An 18,604-nucleotide genomic window follows, 5' to 3' on the forward strand; every position below is an offset into this window, starting at 1 on the left:
AGTGTCTTCGACAAAGTTGCATAGATTGGCATGCCTACCAACTTTTTGGTCGTAAAAGTAAAATATTATACAATTTCTTGTATAATTTTGATTTGCAGAAACACCATTATCGCGGACCCATTAGATTTTAAACCAAAGAAAATTCCAACTCCAAAAACAGCAATATTTTTGGGAAAACACAAAGTTCCACTTAATTTTGCTTCTAGGGTCAATAATTTGAAGAATGTTAGTAACATTTTCCTTGAAAATTTTTGTTTTGTTATGTTTTAATGGAATGGATAAAGTTGCTTATCTTTCACATACTTTTTTTTTATTTCATGGATTCCATGTGTTGGGCTATCCAGTGTAATTTCGCCTAAATTTTCACATTTACACAAACGGTTCTAAAAGCTTTGTGTGTAGAGGGTGACTATTCTCGAGATTTTCAATTTCCCGGGAATCGCGAGATGAATTCGGAAATTTCCCGGGAATTCCCGGGACCTGGTAGTGTTTATAACTATGTCAATAGTGCCAGTAATGTATAAAGAAAAGTTATAAATGTGTTTCTTTTCAATGAATTCAGTTACGATTTATTCATGCTTATTTAATGAAACGTTAATTAGTAGCCTCATTATTTTTGGGAACTATGATCTACTTCTTGATTTTTTTCTGAATCTGCAATACAACTTGTTGTATGAACTTGTTATTAGATTTTTGTGAAATAACAAAATAGCTAATATATAATTTCCCAGTATCGGGATTTTTACAATATAATAAATAGCGACTCAAAACAACAATTTTAATATTTTTTTTCTTTTTTAAAACTGTAAATATGCATTGAAGAAATAGTGATCCGGAAAACCCGATTGTTCACATTTGGCGGACTTTACAAAGATTTCCAGAGTTTTTTTTCTAAGATAAAATTTAATATTGAGGTTTAAGCGAAACACAAAATTACTCCATGACATCAAAAAAGGAAATTACCTTGATACAGCGAAATTAAAATAATAAGAATAAAAAAAATGGATTATAAGAATTGCTATGCTTGAAAGAGGATATGAAAATTTTACTCTTAGAAATAATAAACAAAAATATAAAAAAATAGACTTTCTTCTTGTGGCTAACTGCTAAGTATGCTTTAAGGTTAATTTTGGGGTCCACATTATTTTAAGTTTTCCCAATTATAGTTATTGGAATTTTTAATAAGTTAAAATTTACACTTTCTGAATTCGAAGATAATAGAAGCATTGGTTCATTCGAACTTGAACATCTTACATTGAACACCCAATGTTCTGAACAATTTCGAATTTTCAATTTTTTTTTATTTGTTTATATAATTTTGCTTCGACCAAATTTCCCGGGAATCGAGTGGTCCAAAAATGGTCGATTTCCCGGGAATTCCCGCTTGTCACCCTCTATTTAAGTGTAATGGTTTTTATACAAAATTTTAAGAAACTTTAGATGTCGAAAAATAAACACAAAAAATTTCAATGTGTTAAAAAGGTAAAAACTAATTGCCTTTGTTTGAAGCTATGAATTTTCAAAAAACAAATTTTAAGAATTTTACATCAATCAAAAAACACAGTCACAGAGAAGAGAAATATTGTTTTCAAAAATAAATTGAAAAAAATAGTTTCAAAAGGAAACCATCCAAAAACAAGTTTGAAAAGGAGTCCATTTTCTAATCAGTTAAACAATTTTTCAGGAGTGCAGGAAAATGCTGATACAATGAAATTTAAGCTAGGTCTGATCAAATTCTGTTTAAAACGATAAAACAACACTCTGCTATTTTCAGTCAACATTAATCCTAAAGCACCTTTTCGTTACAACCTATCTGTATTGGAAAGATATAAATCGATTGAAATGGTTTAAAAATAATAAAACATTAATTTGAATATTCTTCAAAGAATTAAATTGTGTTTGGATTTTTAGCTGTTATATTTATTCAATCAATTACCATTATATTATTAAAACTCTTCGAAGCAATCGCTGAAAATTTAAGTAAACATATCAAAATGATGAAAAATTTGGAGGGGCGCCAAATTGATGCTTCGCCAAGGGCGCCGTGGACCCTAAGTACGGCTCTGCACGAGACTCAAGAAGAGATCTCACAAGCTATTGTGACGGCCGCTATACTCTCGGATATAATCTACCAAAATTATTTGTTTGCATAACTATTGATCAATTAATTCAAACATTACCATTTTTAATACCAAGGTATGAGATCCAACACTAGACCGAAAGAAACAAATCTGGACTATATTCGTTCAACTAAAGCCGAAGCTTATTTGAGAAGTTAATTTTTTGAGTGATTTTATAACCTTTCCTCAGTGAAAAATCCGAATATATTCATTAGCCAACGGCTCTGTGCTGGTTTGGTGATGGAGAGATCTATGTAGAGGTGGGTAAAAAAAGAGCGAGCCGCTCAAAGAGCCGGTTCACTAAAAAGAGCAAACGAACCATGGCTCACAAAAAAAGAACCGCGGTTCTTTTTTAAACTCCGGTCTTTTGAAAGAACCGTTCCAAGATGGAATGATTTTAAAACTTGTTATAAGTATAATTATTTGAGTTTCGAACAAATTGTAGCATCAAATTTGTAATAAGAATTGTAAATGCAATTCCATATTAAACAATGATTGCATATTAGGGTGGGTACGCTTTTCAAAAAGTTCTCCGATCAAGTTTAAGTATGGTTCCCCTTGTAGGGCATGCCTATATGGACTTTCATGCCAAATATCAGCTCATTTGGTTGTAAACTGGCTGGCGCAATTACTATGGGAAATTGGAACTTTTGTTCAAACGCTCCTACAGGTCTGGGAAAATCACGCGCCAACTTCTGGTATGGTCAGGCCTGGTCTGGAGAACACTTTTCCCGAAGAGAGCATATGGATTCGTTGTCCCTAGACCTGGCGCATCGGCAAACAATCCGATGTCTCCGGAATCAACGGTTTTCCCCCAAAAAGCATCAAATTTTCCTTAGCATGCTATGAAAGTTTGATGAACACCGCGACGCCATATGTCAGACAGCTACCACGTGGTTGAAATATTAGCAATAAAACACAAATTTGCTATGCAAAGATTCTGAATTCAACTAAATAATATCAGGATTGCTCGAAATGTTCATTTTCTAGTAAAAAGAAAAATTGGAATTGAATATTCCAGCAATTTCTAACCCACGTGGTAGCTACCTGACATATGGCGTCGCGGTGTGCATCGAACTTTCACAGCATGCTAAAGAAAATTTGATGCTTTTTCAGGGAAACTCGTTGATTCCGGAGACATCGGATTTTTTGCCGATGCGCCAGGTCTAGGGACAACGAATCCATATGCTCTCTTCGGGAAAAGTGTTCTCCAGACCATTCCCCTTAGGCCTGACTATACCAGAAGTTGGCGCGTGATTTTCCCAGATCTGTAGAAGCGTTTGAACAAAAAGTTCCAATTTCCCATAGTAATTCCCATTTAAACTTTAACCCTGATGCGCGCAGCCAGTTTACAACCAAATGAGCTGATATTTGGCATGAAAGTCCCTATGGGCATGCCCTACAAGGGGAACCATACAAAAACTTGATCGGAGAACTTTTTGAAAAACGTACCCACCCTATTGCATATAAAAATAAATTTTCATTAAACAACTGATCGCACGTTAAAGTATTACTCAAATACAAATTTGAGCATTTAAAATTGCTTAGCATTTAAAATTGCTTAGCATTGTAAAATATTAATAAAAAACCTACTAAATGGTTGAGGAATTTGGAAAAAAAACTCTCTTGCCCGATTAAACTTTAGCGTTTATGGACATTATCGATTAAATCAAAGTGTAGAAAAGAGTTCGCAGAATATTTTCTCCAAATAAAATGTCAGCAAAATTTAATTTTGGCAAAAATAAACGCAATTTTAAAATTGATATCAATTTCTTCAATATCCTAGATTAATGTTTGGATGCCATTCAATTTTTTGAAAGTTTAGGTTTGAGTAGAAATCTTGATATAGAGACCGTCAAAACCTTTGGATTTCAAGGGCATTTACTTGGTTTTGGATTTTTTTTCAGATGATTTATAAAAGTCCAAAGTGAAATAACTTTAAAACTCAAACCATTCTTAAAAATAACATTTTTATAAAAAGAATGAAAAAGAGCGAAAGAGCCGTTCAAAAGAGCGGCTCTTGCCCACCTCTAGATCTATGAAAAAATGAAAACTCATCGATGTTTCTTGAGAGAGCTAAACCCACAAAAACGTACCAGAGTCCATGTCCTTATTTTGTTTTCTTTTCTTGTTTGGATAATTCGGCCGGTTTGTTGCTACTGCTACTGTAGTAGTCAAACTTTTAACGGTACTATATATTTAAATTTTACAAACATTGAAAATACAATAAAATGAGCTTAAATATGACTTAAATTAAAATCAATTCAAGAAATTTGAAATGTTTTTAATTCAAATAACAGTTTTAATCGATAACACTATTAAACTTTCAAATTTTCAAAGGGAGGTTTAGTTTTTCAAACTTTTCAACCAGAAAATAATTGCGGTAAAGTTTTAACCATCGTTAACTCCATCAAACTAACGATCGCACGTTAAAACTCTCAGCCGGAGACCGAATTAAACTTACCAGCCCTCAATTGAGGGGAAATTTTCTATTAATTTTGATGACGGCACCCTGCTGTGGTGGGGTTGTTTGAGTGGAAGAACGATGTTCGGCAACGTAGCCCAAATTGAATGAGTCGTTGACATGAAAACGCGACTTCCCACCGTGACGGGTCGGTGGTTGATATGTCTGCCCTATTTTGGCGCTCACAGTTTACCTCCGGTGTCAACGGGGTTTTTTCCAGCTCATTTTATTTTATTTCTTTTGTTTTCATTTGATTGTTTGCCCATTTTACACTCAGTTGCATTAATTTGACGAATTTGTCATTTTTGGAATCATTGATTAATCTCGTTTCTAACAAAACATAAATCAATTCATTAGAAATAGCATCAAGAATATGAAATTCATTTTTTATTTTCTCGCAACAAAGTGTACGGTATTTTGAGAATGGCTTAACGGATCGTTACATTGCTACATTGCGATAGCGATCGATGTAATTTATTGGCTTTCGACCGCCACACCGAAACCGTTGGGTAGAAATAGAGAGTTGGTTGAATGAGACAGAAGAGTCGAGTTGTGATGGGTACCTGTAGATATCGGATGACCTCGTTGGCGGAAGTGAGCAAGGGAGAGAGAGATAGGGTGCCGCGGTTTGGCGGATAGGTTGGAGGTGAACTCCAGGACGAGATTTTATCTTTCGTGGTTAGTGGTTGTAATTGTAATTGTGTACGTGATAGTGTGCTACCGAGTCAGGACAACATGTTTGTGATGGGAACAACCCCTCCCCCTTCCCCTCCCCCTTTGTTTTGGCAGTGGTTTTTGGGCCATGATTTTGAGCCAGGACTGCGAACTTTTTTGGACGAGTTGTCGAGCAGTTTGTAATTGAGTTGGAGTTGTTGTCACTTATGTGTCTAATCAACATTGAATGAATGTAAATTGTGCGACAAAACTTTTTCAATTATTTACGGATAAATTTTATGTGAAGCAATTTTGACTTAACCAACTTCAGTAGTGCAGTCCAGAGAAAATTTAAAGGCAAACTTGCCTTCCTCAATAAAGCTATAAAGCTGCTCTGAAAATGAACTTTTTATAAAAAGCTCGGAGACCCACATTCATGTATACCAGGGGAATGCATTTTCAATTGATTTCATCTGATTGCACTTGAACTTCCAAAGAAATTTTGAAGTTTCTTGAACAAATATTTATTTTTGACAAATCCTTTTAAAAATTTATGTAATAGCCTGAATAGTCAAAAATTTATATATAAAAATGAATTTGCGAAAATATCCGGATGACCAAAAAACAACTCAAGTCCCAGTGTATTATACATCGACGGTTAGGTCATCTGGCAACCCTGTCTTAAGTTTTGAACACTTTAGTGATGTTTGTGTTACTTTTTTTGTACTGATTCCGAATTAAAAAAAATAAATAAATCAAGTTTGTGTCCAAAATGGGTCTAGCTCATTTCCCCGAATGACATTTCCCCGAATGCCATTTCCCCAAAAATCATTTCCCCTAATTGGTCACATCCCCGAATACCACTTCCCCTAATCATCCACATCCCCGAATACCATTTCCCCGAATATCATTTCCCCTAATCGGCTATATCCCCGAATGCCATTTCCCCTAATCGGCCATTTCCCCGAATGCCATTTCCCCGAAGTGACACTTACGCCAATTGCCGTTAATTTAAATTTAAAATTACCCGAATTTGCATATCCCCTAATCATCATTTTCGCTAAAGCCTTTTTCCATGACTAACAGTTATTTTCTTTCTCAATTTTCCGAACAAACAGCTTTTTCGGGTATGCTGTTGATTAAATGTTGTAAATTGGGTAGTAAAGCCCTTTGTCAATTTTTATGAACAACGGTAAGAAACACGATTAAAAACAATTTCTGATAACTTTTTTTTCTTCATTTTTATGCAAAAAAAAAGTTATTGACAAGACAACATTTTTTCGATGGATCAACTATGGCCCCCCTGGATCGAGCTGTCAAGTAGGAGCTTTTCTGCCAAGAAGGGCCGTGAAGTGAATTTTTAGAAATTGAATTAAAAATCCATTTTAAATCCTTTGCGATCGTTCAAAGGGTCATTGTACTTAGTAAAGCTTATTTTTCTTGTGAACAATAATATCACAAATTTAAGCTTAATTTTAGGACCCAATTACTAAATTTTTTGTTGTTCAATTAACATTTGTGTTCAACCGCATGATTAGATGTTGTTTTTGAGAAATTTGCAAGGATTTTTTTTTTCGAATTTTGTTCAAAAATGCAAAAAATCGAACAAATAGTTACATAAGGCTGGTACAAATTTTTGTTGATTATACTTTTCGCCAAATCCCAAACCAGCAATGTGAATAAAATGATCAGTGTGAACTGGGTTCTACTGATACGGGGTACTACGAAAATCGCACGGTATGTTGTTGAATCATAAAAAATAACAAAACTTCTATTGCATTATTATTATCATGTCTATAAGAAAAAGGTATTTGTTTTGAGAATATATAAAAAAACTGTAACAATATTCATTGTATTTGAATGAATAGTACCAAACCTTCTAACACCACTTCCCCCCTAAAATGCTACGTCTATTCTGAGTGAAGCCAAAAAGAAAGTTGATCATTCAAGGCCAATACGAACCTTTCAAGAAATATTATATGTAGTTTGATGTGATAAAAAGTGCCATCATTTTTTTTTTTCTTATAGAGCTGTCGATCTTCTAGATATCAATAATTCTCCATCTATCGATGAATTCTTCAGTCCCTGTTTGCTTTAAAAATCTCTTCCGGTTGTCAATAATTTCAGTTTTCATGGTTTGCACAGACATTTTGCTTGGCGAAACGAAGCTTTAAAGGGTGTTTGAAATTTGTGTGTTTTTGTTTGATGGACGTTGCCATGATTCTCTCCCATAGCTGGGTATCAAGAAAAAAATATTTTCAATCGAGTCTTCATTTTGCATCGTTCTGTAATCTGATGATTCTCTTCCTCGACGGTCCCTTGGATATTGACAAGCAGAGAGTCGACTGTAAAATGCGATTTCCCCGAACGCGGTCAAGCCGAAATGCCCGGTGCCCAGGAGCGCGCGCGCTCCGGGGCACCGGGCATTTCGGCTTGACCGCGTTCGGGGAAATGGCGTTCAGGGAAATGACTATTCAGGGATATGACTAATCGGGTAAGTGGCATTCGGGATTGTGGCCCATTCGGGAAAATGGAATTCGGGAATGTGGACGATTAGGGGAAATGGGAAATTCGGGTAAATAGAATTCGGGGAAATGACTATTAGGGGAAGTGTCTTTTCGGGGAAGTGGCATTCGGGGAAATGTCCCTTCGGTAATATGGGTTTCGGGGAAATGTCATAGATTCGTCCAAAATCAGCAATTCTCTACCAAAACCGAAAATGGATTTTATTCGTATTTTTTTATTTGGCCCAAACTTTGTGGGGGCCTTCCTTATGATTAAGGTAGCTTTTTTGTGTCATTGGTTCACCCATACAATTTTGGCAGCTGTCCATACAAAAATGGTACGTAAATATTCAAACAGCTGTAACTTTTGTTTGAATTTTCTAATCAATTTGGTGTCTTCGGCAAAGTTGTAGGTATTGTTGAGGAATATTGAGAAAAAAATAAGGCCACGAAATTTTTTTTTGCCTATGTTTTGGTTAACTTTTCTTTACATAAACTTAATTTCCCAAAATACGTATTTTTTTTTATTTTCGAAAAAATATACATTTTTTATGGGCCAAAACCCCGCAACTTTTGAGCTAAAGAGAAGTGTAGTCAAAAATTCTGCCACCTGGTATTTTTTTTTAAATAGTGATTTTTGGAAAAAAATCGCAATTTAGTGCAAAAAAAAAATTCCGATCTTTTCGAAAACAATATTTGCCTTTTTGAAACATCATTATTGATTTAAAAAAATAATATTGATTTTGAAAAGATAGGAAAGGTTTCATATTTTAACATTGGAAATCGAATCATTAGTTGCTTAGATATCGACTTTAGAAAATGGTGGGTTATTTGAGTGTGATTTAGAAAACTTCAATTTTCTCCGTTCTTTTTTTGTTGTTTTTTTTTTTAGCCGTTTTATCTCAGCAATCAGAAGTCCTTTTTGATTGCAATTTCAAATTTACATTTAAAATTAGGTTAATTTTTTTTGTATGTAATTATTTTGTTTCAAAAAATCACTATTTTTTCAAAAATATCATGACTCGGTGACAGAATTTTCGACTCTTCTTCTATATGGCTCAAAAGTTGCAAGTTTTTAAATGCCTAAAACATACAAAAAAAGTCGAAAATCAAAAAATACGTATTTTCGGAAATTGAATTTTACTTTATTTTTATAGTCAAAAAAAGGCATTTTTTTTCGTGTATTTTTTCAAATTTCTGGATAATACATACAACTTATCTGAATACACTAAATTTATCAGAAAATTCAGTCAAAAGATTCAGTTCTCTCAGATTTAGGTCTTTCGATTTTTTTGTATTTTTTAATCCGACTGAAACTTTTTTGGTGCCTTCGGTATACCTAAAGAAGCCATTTTGCATCATTAGTTTGTCCAAATAATTTTCCATACAAATTTGGCAGCTGGCCATACAAAAATGATGTATGAAAATTCAAAAATTTGTATCTTTTGAAGGATTTTTTTTATCGATTTGGTGTCTTCGGCAAAGATGTAGGTATGGATATGGACTACACTGGAAAAAAATGATACACGGTAAAAAAAATTTTGGTGATTTTTTTATTTAACTTTTTGTCACTAAAACTAAATTTGCAAAATAACACTATTTTTTTTATTTTTTGATATGTTTTAGAGGACATAAAATGCCAACTTTTCAGAAATTTCCAGGTTGTGCAAAAAATCTTTGAGTGAGTTATGAATTTTTGAATCAATACTATTTTTTTTTATCGAAAAATTGGTCGCAAAAATTTTTCAACTTCATTTTTCGATGTAAAATTAAATTTGCAATCAAAAAGTACTTTAGTGAAATTTTGATAAAGTGCACCGTTTTCAAGTTAAATCCATTTTTAGGTGACTTTTTTGAAAATAGTCGCAGTTTTTCATTTTTTTAAATTAGAAAGAGGTCCGGATGCTCTCCCCATTCAAGCCTTCAGCCATCAAAGTTCGAGCATAAACTTGCAATAGAGACCACAAAAAAACCTAAAGTTCGTTAAAGTGGGTGTTTTAAATATAAAAGCGGTCAAGTAAACCCCCTTTTTCACCCTTTTCCTCAATTTGATATGAATCTAAACGGAGCTCACCACCAAGCAAACAAGCTTGAAAATTTGCTCCACCGAGAAGCATGTCGAGCCCAAAGTCGCCCCCACGTCAACAGGCATCCCACTAAACTCTTGACGAAAATAGCTCACTTTTGGTGAATTTCCAGCTCACTCGACGTCGCTCTATTGCTCTGCCAAACTCCAACTTGTGGCAAAGAAACACGCCCTTTCTTGGGCAAAATTGATATTACTGGCAGCCACGCCACATTTTTCCGTGACTTTGGCACACTTTGCCTCTCGCGGTGAATAATGACGTTCTGGTTGGGATTGGGAGTGCTGTTTAGAGGGCACAGAACTAAAAATAAATTTAGGTATTCTATGCAAAATCCAGCATTGTGTATGAATGTTTTGGTAAAGTTTATCACACAAACGAAAGATTTGATAAACTTCATGCATCAGATTTGGATTGGAAGTTTATCATGTACGATTATTTATTGAATAATTTCCTCAAAAATGTATTATTTCATCAAATTTGAAAAAAAAAAATCTAACCACAGCTCCACATTTGAGCAAACACTTTTCCGACAGATTGACAGTTGACACGACGACACACTTCAAACAACCGCAACGCCTCACAGAAAAGTAGAAAAGCTCGTTTTTAGTTTCGCCCTGCTGCGTCGAGCCCGTGTCACACGATTGATGTACCGGAAAGAGAGAGAAAAGCTCAAATTAAGCTCTTGCTTCCGCGCTCCCTTGAGCACATCATCTCCCCGTGTGTATGTGATTTCTTCAAACAAAGTTCTTCAACAGAAGTTTCGCTCTGCTACGCCGTTAATTAGATTTGGCCCAAAAGTACACGCGGATAATACGTTTTAATTGAACCACGCGGAAGGCGGCTCAGAGATACGTCAAAAGCAGCAGCACTCACGTGGCAGGATGCTGCTGCTGTCATCGTCGTTGATCTTGTCGTTCCGTTCCAATTCCGTCCATCAGCGGGAATTATGACGTTTCGAGCAAAGGAGAAACGTACCTCGTGCGCCCTTGGGAGACAGGCACACATCAAACAGCAGCTTCGAGGACGGAACTTTAGAGCAAAACAGCTACCCTCTTTCAGCTCGCAGGCGAAGGTGGGTTCTGATATAGGGTAGGGTAGTCATCAATGAGACACTTTTGGTTTTTAACTTTCAATGATTTTTGTATTTTTTTCATCAGCATGTTTTAATGAGCTTTTTGTTGCATTTTCTTTCTTGTAATGTGTTCTAACATTGACCAAAATATGAGATCGATCCGACCTCTACAGCCAGAGCTATCCAACTGTCTCATTGTAGACGCACTTGGCAGGAACAATGAGACAGGTGGGGAACAATGAGACACACTACGAAAATCAATACTTTTCTAGTAAAACATCATGTTTTTGTATTGTTCCATTGCAGGTGACTTACCTTAAACATTTTAAAGCAATTTTGCCAACTTGAAGCTTTCATTAACAAAAGTTATACTAAAAAGTATTTAAATTTAGTAAAATCCATTTATTTATACCAAATAACTTTATATGGGTAATTCTCTACCAACTCACACGAAATCGGGAAAAGTTGCCCCGACCCCTCTTCGATTTGCGTGAAACTTTGTCCTAAGGGGTAACTTTTGTCCCTGATCACGAATCCGAGGTCCGTTTTTTGATATCTCGTGACGGAGGGCGGTACGACCTTTTTTGAACATGCGAAAAAGAGGTGTTTTTCAATAATTTGCAGCCTGAAACGGTGATGAGATAGAAATTTGGTGTCAAAGGGACTTTTATGTAAAATTAGACGCCCGATTTGATGGCGTACTCAGAATTTATTTTCATCGAAAAAACTAAAAAGTTTTAAAATTCTCCCATTTTCCGTTACTCGTCTGTAAAAATTTTGGAACATGTCATTTTATGGGAAATTTAATGTACTTTTCGAATCTACATTGTCCCAGAAGGGTCATTTTTCATTTAGAACAAAATTTTTCATTTTAAAATTTCGTGTTTTTCTAACTTTGCAGGGTTATTTTTAGAGTGTAACAATGTTCTACAAAGTTGTAGAGCAGACAATTACAAAAATTTGATATATAGACATATGGGGTTGCTTATAAACATCACAAGTTATCGCGATTTTACGAAAAAAAGTTTTGAAAAAGTTACTTTTTGCGTTTCTCTTTGTTTCGTCGTCCGTGTCTGTCGCGGGTGACCATGAACGGCCATGATCGATGACGACCAACTTTTTCAAAACTTTTTTTCGTAAAATCGCGATAACTCGTGATGTTTATAAGCAAACCCCTTATGTTTATATATCAAAATTTTTGTAATTGTCTGCTCTACACCTTTGTAGAACATTGCTACACTCTAAAAAATAACCCTGCAAAATTAGAAAAAAACACGAAATTTTAAAATGAAAAATTTTGTTCAACATGAAAAAAAGACCCTTCTCGGTCAATGTAGATTCGAAAAGAACATTAAATTTCCCATAAAATTACATGTTCCAAAATTTTTTACAGTCGAGTAACGAAAAATGGGAGAATTTTTAAAATGTTTTTAGTGTTTTTTTTCGATGAAAAATACGTTTTTTTCGGAATTCTGAGTACGCCATCAAATCGGGCGTCTGATTTTACATAAAAGTCCTTTTGACACCAAATTTCTATCTCATCACCGTTTCAGGCTGCAAATTACTGAAAAAAAACCTCTTTTTTCACATGTTCAAAAATTGAAGGGGTCGTACCGCCCCTCCGTCACAGGAAATCAAAAAACGGACCTCGGATTCGTGATCAGGGACAAAAGTTATCCCTTAGGACAAAGTTTCACGCAAATCGAAGAGGGGTCAGGGCAACTTTTCCCGATTTCGTGTGAGTTGGTAGAGAATTACCCAAATAATAAAAAAAATCAAAGTTACCTTGCAAGACTTTTTTCATTTTTTTCCTGGCAAAATAAAACATTTTTTTAACTTTGAAAATAACGGTCGAAATTTGTTGTTTTTTTATATTTCAAAATTGGAAAACAAACTCAAACAGTACTTTACAGAAATTTAGAAATTTTGAAAGTTCACCGATTCCGAGACAAATTCACCTTAAGTCTTTTTGTTTTAATAATAAAAGTATTTCCACACTTGAGCAATTAGGCCGTTGCAAATTTTTTTTTAAAGTTTATGTCGCCCCCTTCCCCTCCACCCCTTCAAATTCAGCCCAATAAATCGAAAAACGAAGTTGACTTTATAGCTGTCGGCCACCATTGCTAGTACCAACCACTAGTGTTTTTCTTTTATCTACACAGCAAAAAATCCGATGGTAAAATCGCATGCAAAAGCATGCACATCACCTTCGTCAAAATAAACATTTAATATTACACACTGCATGTACATTTTATGCAAACACAAAAAAAGTTGCGACCAACGGGATTCAAACCCAGCACCAACAGTAAGGACTGGCGCCTTAGCCCACTCAGCCATCAGACCGATGAAAATCTGTAAAGATAAACGCATATATGAGCTTGACATTTCGGTCAAGTAGGTTTCCCATACTGATGGGCTACATATTTCTGGGTGTAAAATTACATAAAATTGCATAAAATAATGCAATTTTTATTTTACACCCAGCACTTTTACACGTAGCTGGATTACTATTTTTTTAGCTGTGTACAAGGACTTCGCCGCCCTGGGCTCCTAAGTGTATGAGAGTATGGCACGGAGCGACGGCGCCGAATACCCATTTTTACACAAAGAATTTTAGAGCGCCCGCCGCGGGATCCGAACCAGCAACCTCTGGATTGTGAGTCCAGTGCGCGGTCCGATTGATCCACACGGACGGGACAAAAAAAAAATCATGAAAATAAAAAAATCAAAAAACTTCAAAATTTTAATGGAAATTAAAGTCAAATCAATTGAAAACAGTCAAAATTGGATTTTCCTGCATTTAAATTATATTTAGCATGCCAGGGCTCGAACAGAAATTTTAATATTTTTTTTTAAATTCCGATGTACAGAGGGTTTTTTTTTAATTTGATTTGGTAAACCGCGGTGGATTTTCTTGAAATAATTCAAACTGTCAAAAATCCACCAAAGCATCTACCGGTGGATAACGTCATGATTCGAATTCCCGGACGATAATTCGAACGCCGGACACTTCATCTTGTTTTATCAATTATTAGGATATAAGCTCGCATTATGAATGTCAAAACTGTTTTATTTGATGAATTCCAACATGAACTTTCATTTAAAGTTTGTTTGAACGCTGTAGTTAATGCCAAAACAATTTAATACAATAAAATTATAAGTTTACCAAAAATGCGAAACATTTCACCTGAAATATTTCATAGGCGTCCGAAGCACCGGGAAGGCAAAGTAGAAATTTATGGTTTCGATTTCCTTAAATTCTAGCAAATTTTTATATAAGCTATCGATTGTTTTGATGATAACAGCTTATTGGAGACCTAAAGAATGCCATTCACTAACATTTCAATCCAAATTTGTGCGATTCATAAGTAAAATCGAGTGTCCGGAATTCGAAGCAAAAGTGTCCGGATTTCGTAACAGCTTTTATCAGTGTCCGGGATTCGAAGCACAACAAATCATTTTAATTTTAAAATTCTGATGAAAAATTGTTACAAAAGACATATTTTGCATGCATTTTCGTGAAACTGACTGTTTATACTACATCCTGATGATGTTTCTACATTTCCAACTTATTACATGATTTTTTGCCAGCTATAACAAAAATTATATGTTACTAAGTGTCCGGATTTCGAATCATGACGTTATTTTTCTACCACAGATTTTTGCGCGATCAATGTGGTAGATGCTTTGGTGGATTTTTGACAGTTCGAATTATTTCAAGAAAATCCACCGCGTTTTACCAAATCAAATTAACAAAAGCCCTCAGTTCTGCAAAACGTTTTATTTTCGCGAAAAAAAAAATTTCGTCGGTGCTTAGAGTTTTGAAAACTTGTGATTACAAAACAACTGGACTGGTATAAAATGCATTTCAAAACACTTTTTTCATTGAAATGTTGAAAGTATTGCTTATAGTTTTAATTTATATACACTTTTTTTTGCGCCCCCCTCCCTTCCCTTCCCTTCGACTTTGGTCAGAGTTGAGGGACATACATTTCCATAAATATTTGCAACGGCCTTACTAATGACAAAAAAAAGCTTTAAAATTTGCATTGTTTCGTAAAAATCAAACCAGTTGGATTCACCTCGAAAAATAAAACTTTATCGCAATATCAATAAAATAATTGTCGATTTCAAATCAGATTTTCATCTGTGAATAAAGGGTTTATTTTCGATCGTTTTTTTCAAAGTTTTTCGAGTCTCTCTGGCTATCGACCTTCAGGATACCAATATTGCTCCATCCGTCAATTAATTTTTCAGCCCCTTCAAGAGCATGCTTTGATGATTCGTTCTATAAATTGATACCTTTCGCTCTTGACGGTCCCTTCTATATCGACACATAGAGGGAGAGTCGACACTATGATCTTAAAAAAAAAAATCAAACTTCGCCAAATATGATCCCGAAGAAACATTTTTTTCCAGGAGTTCTACAAGAGCTCTTCAAGATAGCTACAGCATAGCAGTTTGGACTGCGGTAGGATAAAACTCTCTTCAAGTACTCTTCCAAACTCCTGAAGAAGTTTTGAAGAGAATTTTATCCTACCGCGGTCCAAACTGCTATGCTGTAGCTATCTTGAAGAGCTCTTGTAGAACTCCTGAAAAAATGTTACTTGGTGTTTGCTCTGGCGTTTAAAAGATACAGCGTTTTTGAATGAAAAAATTCCGGAGAATTGCTCATACAACATGAACATGAATTCTTCCCGTTATGCACGTCTCTTAATTTTACTTAGTCGAACTCTTAGTCGCCAATCTTTCTCGGTGCAAATATTTCCGGTCAACTTCTCTCTCGACTCAAGTTTCCATGGTGACGTCGCACACAATTCCAACCCGGGGTAACAAACACATGGCAAAGCTGCACTGTCGAGCTCGTTAGTAGCATTAAGTGGGACGATTCCAATTTTCCCTGTAACAGGTCTACCTGAAAGCTCGCCCTGATCGTGCTATCTTGTCGCAGGTTTTGACCTTCGCAGATCTAATAAAATCGATTTTAATCCTGAGATATTCAACAAAAAATCCCCGTGTAATGTTGTGTCTGCAGGTGCAACAAATTGCCACAGGGAATTTTAATCAGAGACCGATCTGCGACAAGATAGCACGAGCACGTCCTGCAGAGTATCCGACTGATGGAAAACAAACAGGTCAGCGGAAAGGGATCGATGCTAATCAATCAATTATGCAGCTAGCCAGGTTTGGTCCATTGAGTATGGCTCAACCATATGATGCGTGATTTTACAGGTAATGAAGGTTTTGTGTTGGTTTCTTTCTGGAAATTTGATCCTAGAGCATCCGCACACATTTTTTTATTTGGCAATTTTGCGCTGAAACTTGATCCAATTTTCAAGTGAACTATAATTAAATAATTTAATATTTTCCATCAGGATAATAAAAATAAATTTTAACATTCAGTTTAAAGCTGAGCAGCTTAAATTTCAGACTTTGTTTTAGTACTGGACTTTAATGCCAATTTTTTAAATGCCATTTTACGCCTATTTAAAGAGATTCCGTTTTTAAAGAATAACAGTGCAGACTCGATTATCAAAAGTCTCTTCGGATAATCCCCATATTCAGGCCACCCATCTTGTAAAATGTGTACAATCTATTACTATTAGTATTAAGAATAAATTGAATACTTGAAAATGGATTATTAAAAAATAATTACTTTCCGGACAAAAGTTGAAAATAACAAAAAAAAAAGTTTTTTTTTCTCTCAGGAATTCTTATATATTTTGACAACTGTAACAATGAACAAATTATTTGTGATTTTTTACTAGTCTTAGATCTTTGAAAACTAAAGGTGCTAAGAAAGGCGGACAGATGTATAATGCATTTTACAACTTTTTTTTATTGAAGTGTTGAAACCATGGTTTGTAATTTCTTTTTTCTACCACCAACCTCGATTTCAGCCAGATTCAAGGGACATAAACTTAACCAAATAGCCTAACTATTCCAAACAAAAATCTTTAAACACTTTCTTCGTTCCTTTCTCCCCCGCCACCATCACAGAGCCACGAGATTCACAACCTGGAAACGTACACCCAGTATCTGGTGTCGATCCAGGTGTTTAATCCGGAAGGGCTCGGCCCGCCCACCACCGTCCTGGTCATGACCGACGAAGGAGGTAAGTTCTGATTTATAGCGCCCCTTCCTCATCCAACTCTTCCCAACCCAGGGATGAACGACTACACCGCGCGGTGGAGTGAACCAAGATTTTATCAGACGCTCGTAGAAAATTAATTATCTGATAAGACTCGTTCATCATTGATGACCATCTTCGGGGTGTCTTTGCGCGGAGTAGAGTGAAACAGCAAGAATTAGAGCCCCTCTCCACGAGAGCTGGACTGAGGATCACATTGCGCTGTTTCCAGTGGAAATCAACATTGTTGCTTGTCATTTGTTGAGTTGTAATAGTAAAATTGTGAAAATTATAACAATTTAACACCAATTTCTAAACTTGCCATAACATATTTTGGTCTAGAATATCTTTTAAAACTTTAATTAAAAATTCAGCATGTTCGAAAAATTGATCATTAAGGGGTTATATACATGTAGAAAATCACAAAATTTCATTCTATAGAGAACATTTATTAAATCCACTTAAAAGATGATTTTCAATCACTCCTGAAAGTTTCATGAAGATATTTCGTGATTGACTGAGTTAGAGACGATTTAATTTCAAAATGTTGCCATGCGCAAAGCGAACTGTTAAACTCCTAGTTGATTTACGGGTGCCACGATATCCCGAGATGGACCAGATTAAATTGAAATTTTAAATTAATAGATGTAAATCTGTATTTTAATGCCCTGAAACAGAATTTAGAAAAAGCTTAAAATGTGGGATCCAATCAACATCTGACATTTTTGCCAATTCACATGTATGAAACCCCTTAATTTGTAAATAACTGTTTGTTGAATTAATAAACATAATTTATATCTGGAGTTTTTTTTTAAAAGGTCCAATAAACCAAATTTTCAGTATTTGCTTTTTGGGTGCTGGAAATTTGGTTTATTGGACCTTTAAAAAAAAACTCCAGATATGAGTTCTTTAAATTTTTTTTTCAAGAATAATAGTTTTTGTATTCTTTCGGATTTTACCAGTTCTTTGATATAAAAATTGCTTTGAAGAAATATTTTTTTATGACTTTGTTTCACGCGTAAAAATTCTATTAAAAAAGTTGGCGCAATTTTGAATTTTTCGTGTGAAAAACGTTTGCTCACGTCAAAAGAGTATTATTTTTTTTTTTAGTTTTACAAATAATTATTATTTTTTTCAATAAAAGTAATGTAATGCCAGGTTATTCAAAATATGATCATAATGGTTAAGATTCCCAGCCGCTTAAAATCGGTTCGCATTATTTTGATTTTTTCGCGTACAAAAAAAAACCGCGTAAAAAAAAATTCACAACAAAGAAGGTCGCGTAAAAAGAGGTTTGACTGTAATCATCAATCTTCAGCAGCTTCTCAAACGTAAGCTTTTCAAACATTAGCAGTTTTAGGAAACAACATAGATTTTCAAAAAAAAAGATTTCAATGAGTTTTTGCACTCTTTTTTTTCTCTGAACAATTAAAAAATATACTGCCCATGTTCGCATAAATTTCCCATGTGCATTTTTGTCGATTTTGACTTAGATATTGGAATAGCTTCAAATAAAATAAATATTGCAAAACAAAAGTTTTAAGAAAAATGTATGTAGCCCCTTAACATTCAT

General features: G+C 34.9%; 1 protein-coding gene across 1 annotated transcript in view; it reads left to right on the forward strand.

Annotated features, from left to right (window-relative positions):
- LOC6050504 (protein sidekick-2) overlaps positions 1-18,604 on the forward strand; it is a 195,081-nt gene that overhangs the window by 160,369 nt on the left and 16,108 nt on the right. The window contains 1 exon segment of the mRNA XM_038266625.1: positions 16,902-17,016. Within this exon segment, the coding sequence (XP_038122553.1) occupies positions 16,902-17,016 (115 nt within the window).

Source organism: Culex quinquefasciatus, chromosome 1 (assembly GCF_015732765.1).
Source record: "Culex quinquefasciatus strain JHB chromosome 1, VPISU_Cqui_1.0_pri_paternal, whole genome shotgun sequence".
Lineage (NCBI taxonomy): Eukaryota > Metazoa > Arthropoda > Insecta > Diptera > Culicidae > Culex > Culex quinquefasciatus.